Source organism: Marmota flaviventris, chromosome 11 (assembly GCF_047511675.1).
Source record: "Marmota flaviventris isolate mMarFla1 chromosome 11, mMarFla1.hap1, whole genome shotgun sequence".
Lineage (NCBI taxonomy): Eukaryota > Metazoa > Chordata > Mammalia > Rodentia > Sciuridae > Marmota > Marmota flaviventris.
The window spans coordinates 7,857,275-7,863,179 of NC_092508.1; the positions used below are offsets into that span (position 1 = coordinate 7,857,275).

Genomic DNA, 5,905 nt, shown 5'->3' on the forward strand with positions numbered 1-5,905 from the left:
CCTGAAGGCAGCAGTTCAGGCCAAGGAACATGCACAGGGCAGTCACCCCAACTCTAGCCCTGAACCACACTGAACCGGGTTCAGTGCTTCCAGGTGACAGGAAGAGAGGCCACTGGTTTTGGTAGACACCTGCCCAATCTCAGCCACTGAAATTCTGGTCTCAGGCTCACCCCTGGGCCAGCGCTTCAGCTGTTCACCCTGATGCCTGAAACAGCTGGGGGCCACAGCTCACAGGGATCTCGCCTGCTGCACCTCCACACCCCCACTTTAATCCCAGTGGGCACCTTCCTCCAGGGCTCTTCTGGGGGTCCTTGTGCACCCACCAGCCAAGGCCAATAAGGAACTAGCTATCTCAGAAACCTCTGGCAACCTTGGTCCCAGAAAGGCTCTCGGACGGAGCTGGCAACAGATTTCACACCAGAAAAAAAACAGTCCCATTTTATTGAGAAAATAGACAATCCCCCATCTTAACCAGGTGACCCCACCCTGAGGCAGGGATGCAACCTTTCGCTATCCACCCCTACGGCCTGGTCCATCCCTTCACAGGGCACATGCTGGTCTGCTCAGGCCCTGAAAGAGCAGGGGTGTGGTGGGGAGGTATCTGGAGAGGGCTGTGAAGGGGTGGGGGGGTGCTTGGCTGGGGGTAAAAGTGGCTGAGGGAACAGGCAGGAGAGGCAGAAGGGTCCATCACCTCCTGAGGCCAGAGCCTTCTTCCTCCAAATTCTTCATAAATAAAACTTCACAGTAATCGAGGACTGTCCATTTCCAGGGCCAAATCAGCTAGTTTCTGGCCAGGGAACCAGCCTCAGGGGGGCTGCCAGAGGGACCGGGGCTCGGGCTCGGGTCAGACAGCACCGGGACTTGGGGGCCAGGAGCGCTGTGCTTCTGCCCTGCGTCAGGGTTGGGTGGGCTGCAACCCACGCCGAGGTCTGGAGGAGCGCTGAGGTAGACAGAGTGGCTGGTCACACTCCTGGCCGTGAGAGGACACAGCCAGGAGCCAAGGCCCTTGGAGCAGAGACACAGGCTCCAGGCAGCCCTGGGCCGTGCTGGAGCCTTCTGGGGCTCTCGTCCTGGAAGACACCAAGTTGTGGACTGTGGGGGACCTGTGAGCCTGCACAGGGCTGAGCTTCTCCTGCAAGGCCATCTGGCCCTGGGGAGACCGAGGCAATTCACAGAGAGATTCTCTGTGAAGGCAAGCGGCAGCCGCAGACCAACCGGGGCTAGGCCCAGCCCAGACACCCGAGCACAGGGTTCCCTCAGAGGCCACCAGGGCCTCTCACAGGCCAGACTAGGAGGGTCCCAGCTCCTCGGATCACCTCCAGTCTGGGAAGCTCCAGCGTTCCTGGGCCTTGCTTTCTGGGAACTTCTGGGATCCCCCTCTGGTCCCTGCACCTAGGGGCACAGAATGCCCAAACCCTTCACCTTCAGCAGGGGATCAAAGGCCATGCCCGGGCACTGCAGTTCCAGCCCCAGCACTCTGGGCACTGAGCACATGCCCTAGTGGCCTGCAGCGTCACAGCACCTGGAGCTTCCGGGAGCAGGTGAGGTTGCCATGCACCAGCCCCCACATGGCCAGCAGCTCTGCGGGTAGCAGCTTGTGCACCACTAGCATGGAGCGGAAAAAGCAGGGCTCCTTGTTCATGCGGCTGCTGCGGTTCTGGGAGATGCCGAAGGTCTTGAAGCCCTTGTGGGCTGTGGGCTGCACGCCCAGCACCTCCAGGCACATGCCCAGGAAGACGTCATCAATGGGGTAGAGTTCCAGGGTGTCACAGGCGTGGTGCAGGCGGCGGGCCAGCCTGCCGGCCATGAGGAAGCCCCCACCGCCAGCATAGGGCGGGTAGCTGGCCTTGCTGTACAGGATGGGGGGGATGTAGTACTTGTTGTCCTTCCTGCGGATGGGCCGCGCGCGCTGCAGGACGTCACCCACAAACAGGTTTTCCTGTGGCTGCCGGTCAGCCAGAAACTCAAGCAGGTTGGTGGGATTCACGAAGACATCATCGTCACCCTTGAAGACGAAGGGGATGTTGGGGCAGTAGATGTCCAGCCACTTGAGGAAGTGGATCTCCTTGAGGGTGAGGTTGAAGAAGCTGTCAAGGAAGTCCCACTGCAGGATGTCGTGGTAGAGACGGTCCTCGTAGGCCAGCAGCTGCTGGTAGTGGGTCCGCTCCTCCTGTTTGGAGGCCGTGCCCAGCAGGAAGAGGGTGCGCACAGCGCCTCGGCCCCTGCCAGCAGACTCCCACTCGCGGCCCCAGGTCTGGCGGATGGCCTCGCGGCGGTCATGCTGGGTAATGACGGACTTGACGACCACCAGCAGGTAGACGTCACCGCCACACTTCTCGGGGTGGTTCATCAGCATCGGGAAGTACCGGCAGTGACGATAGAACAGGAACTGCCGGAAGTGTGGCTCCAGGCCCTGGAACCAGGGCTGATGGGTCAGGTTGACGTTGGCCGAGCAGTTAGTGGTGGTCACGTCCCAGGTTTGGGGCCCCTGGGAGGCCGTAGGGGTGGGGTCCACCACATCCTTGGGGCTCTTCCAAAAGCTCTTAGGGTTCACCAGGTTTCCACTCAGCTTCTGGGCCTTTGGTGACCCCAGCGTGGGGGGTGGAGGCTCTTGCAGAAACTGACCAGGAGTCAGACTGCGCTGGAATACCGTGACAGCCACGAGGAGAGCCAGGGCCAGGCACGCACTCCTGTAGAGGGTTCTCTTCCTGGGGGGAGGGAAGGAGGAGAGTGTGAGCTGCTATTCTCCTGGCAGCCCCAGCGGGTTCCAGGCCCAAAGGTCAGGGAATAGTCCGCTTCCTCTCCCAAGCTTACCACCCTACCCAAGGAGCACTGGGGGTTCCCACCTTGACCTTGCCACCTCCAAGGTACATGTGGGTTCACTTAACCTCTCCAAGCCACACTTCTACTTCCCCCAAGTGGGACAGAACACAGGGCTTGGCATGGGGTCAGTGAAGTGCTGCCATCTTCCTGGAGGACCACCTGGTGAGATGACAGGTAAGAGGCCCTGTCCCCCTGCCCAGGAGCTTTCATTTCCTGGTGTAGCCCCAGGAGCAACAGAAGCATGATTTTTTGACTCTGAGCCAGGGTCACTGGGAGGGGCAGAGATGGCACCCTCTCTGCAGCCTGGGAGCCCAATCACACTGTGGGGCGCACTGGAGAGTTGCTATTGCTACTGAACCAACAGAAAAGGACAGCTCTTAGCCAGGCACAGAGGCACACGCCTGTCATCCCAGCAGCTCAGGAGGCTGAGGCAGAAGGATCTTGAGCTCAAAGCCAGCCTCAGCAACATAGGGAGCCCCTAAGCAACTCAGTGAAACCCAGTCTCTAAATAAAATATTAAAAAGGGCTGGGGATATGGCTCGGTGGTTAAGCACCCTGGTTTCAATTCATGGTACCAAAGAAAAAAGAAAAGAAAAAAAGAACAGCCCTATGGTTGACAACAGACCTGAGGGCGGATGACCCATGCCCCCTACCCCTACATCATGGGGAGCGATGAGGTCCCCAGCTCTTCTCCTGGGAGGGAAAACATTCAGAGCCAGGAACCTCACCACACCCATTTCTGGAGCCAAAATCAGAGCTCTTCACCAGCAGCCACCCACTCTTTAGGGCTTGGACCCTGCTCCCCAGTACCCACAGTGCAGCACGCAGATGCCAGGAGGTCTGCCCACTCTTCCCTGCGGCACATGGAAGCTGAGGGCCCGGGGATAGGTAGGTTGGCCCAGCAGGGAGATGGCGCTGACCTTCTCAGCAGGAAGTGCAGGGAGAGACAAGGAGCCAGTGGAGGTGCCCAGGGTGTCCTCAGGGCCAGGGGGTTAAGGCTGAACCCCATAGGGCGAGTTTTCCCCATGGAGCCCCAAGGTTTCCTGGACACCAAGTTGGTGGAAAACAGGGTCACCTCAAAGTGCGGGGGCAGGGTGATGAGACCCGAGGCCTGCCCCTCCCCGCGAGGGGCGCCGAGCACCCTGGATCCGGGGGTCTTCCAGCCCTGTGGGCTGCGGAGAAGCCCCGTACTCGGGACCGGAGTCCGGAGGGGGAGGTCAGCACCTGGGCCGCCCTGCAGGCGCGCTCCACCTGCGCCAGCCGCTGCGCTGATGAGAGAAGCTCGGGAGGGGCAGGAGCAGGGGTCGCGGCGGGCGGCCGGGGCTGTGGCCGGGAGGAGGCCGCGGCACGGGGCGGGGGTCGCGGGCGCGGGAGGCCCGCGGCGGTCTGCGAGCCGGCGGGCGTGGGGACGGGGCTTGGGGGCGGCTGCCGGGCGGCGGGGCTGGGGACCCGGGCGCGCGCCCCGCGCCCCCCGCCGCCCACCTGCCGTTCGGGCGCCGCGCACGGCCGGGCATCTCCTGCCACCGCCGCGCGCCCGTCGGGGAAACTGAGTCCCGCCCGGGCAGCCGGCGGGCATCGCCAGCCGTCGGCGCCGCGGGGGGACGGCGAGCCCCCCGGCCCCCGCGCCCTGCGAGGGCCCCACTCACCACAGAGACATGGCGGCCCGGGCCGGGGCGGCGGAGCGGGGCGCGCGGGTCGCAGCTCCGGGCGCAGCGGCTGGGGACTGCGGGCGGGCGGGCGAGGACGGGCCGCGCCCCCACCGCCGCTTTCGTCTTCCGGGCGGCGGGAGGAGGGGCCGGGGCGGCGGCCCAGGTGCGTTAACCCCTTCGGGCCTCGGCCGCAGGGAGGGCGACCCGCTCCCCGAGGCGCGCAGGGCGGAGAGCGGACCTCGGAGCCCGCGAGGGTCACCTCCGCCGCGGTGCACGACTCCTCCGCGGGGCTGCCGGGGTCGCCTCTCCAGGACACGTGGGAAACCGGGACACCCGCCCACCTCCACGCCCACGGGCCGCCCCTCGCCGCGGCGCCTCCCTGCGGCCCCATTCAGACTCGCCCTGGGGGCGGGGGCGGGGGCCCGCCGGGGTGGCCGTCCTCTCCCGGCTCCCCTCGCGGGCCCAGCAGTCCAGCCCCGGGCCTGGGCCTGCGAGGAAAGAGGGCCCGGGGCTGGGAGCAGAGCCCCCTGGCTAACCTGGAGAGGAGGCCGCCCCTGCCCAGGCCCCGGCTCCTCTGTGGCTCCAGGCGGCTCCTTCTCCACTCCCACCCCCCACCACCAAGAGAAGGCCTGTCTGCCTGGGCCCCGTTTCTTTTCTTTCCATCCATTAACAAATATTTCACGTAAAATCCTTTTTGTCCCCAAGTCTTTATTAATTCGCTTGTGTGCCAGGACCACCTCCTCTTGGGGAGTGGGCATCTTGGCTCAGGCCCAGGCTCTGGGGTGATGTCCCCTCCAGTTGACTTGGAGAATCCTTCTCAGGAAAGCCTGGCCTGCCATTGGCCAGATGTCTGTTCGGTCTTGTTCCTTGATGGGTTCCTAGAGCTGAGCATGTAGTAAAATTTCAAAGTGCTCATAGAATTGAAATGGAGGAATTCAGCTGTCCCCTCAATGCCGATGACATTCATTCAGTGGTCACAATGTGGCCGAGCCAGGTTCTAGGCCCCGGGCATGAATAGCTCACTTCCTTTAGGGGCTACCTGTACCTTATAGAAAATAAATGGAGGTGCAAAGAGGACAAAGTCAGGCAAGTGAGGTCCCATGGTTAGTAGCCAGGAGGCCTCCTGGATCCGGAGGCTGTCCCTTCTCCCAGAGATAGCAATGACAGGAAGCTACCTTCCTGCCCCGAGGCACACAGGGAGGGCAGAGTGCCCTAACTGGTCCCAAACCTATGAGGCTGGGTGAAGAGTCTCTTCAACCCTTTCCTTAAGGCTCAAGAGCTTCTTGGAAGGGGAATAAAAATTTAAGGTACAAAGGAATTTCCAGGGTGTTGTAAGCTCTAATCAGGGAATGTGAAAGCCTTCCAGGCAGAATCCAGAGGAGGACCCTGGATGACAGGTTCTGAAGCACCGGATGAGGAGGAAAACCTAGCCT

General features: G+C 62.6%; 1 protein-coding gene across 1 annotated transcript; it reads right to left on the reverse strand.

Moving 5' to 3' along the window:
- Nucleotides 1-425: 425 nt before the first annotated feature.
- Nucleotides 426-4,530, reverse strand: B3gnt7 (UDP-GlcNAc:betaGal beta-1,3-N-acetylglucosaminyltransferase 7). Its single transcript, XM_027941765.2, has 2 exons — nucleotides 4,470-4,530; nucleotides 426-2,708 (listed from the first exon to the last, which is right to left on the reverse strand). The coding sequence occupies exons 1-2, from the start codon at nucleotides 4,478-4,480 to the stop codon at nucleotides 1,514-1,516; spliced, it is 1,206 nt and encodes a 401-aa protein (XP_027797566.2). The 5' UTR covers nucleotides 4,481-4,530; the 3' UTR covers nucleotides 426-1,513.
- Between the last annotated feature and the right edge of the window lie 1,375 nt (nucleotides 4,531-5,905).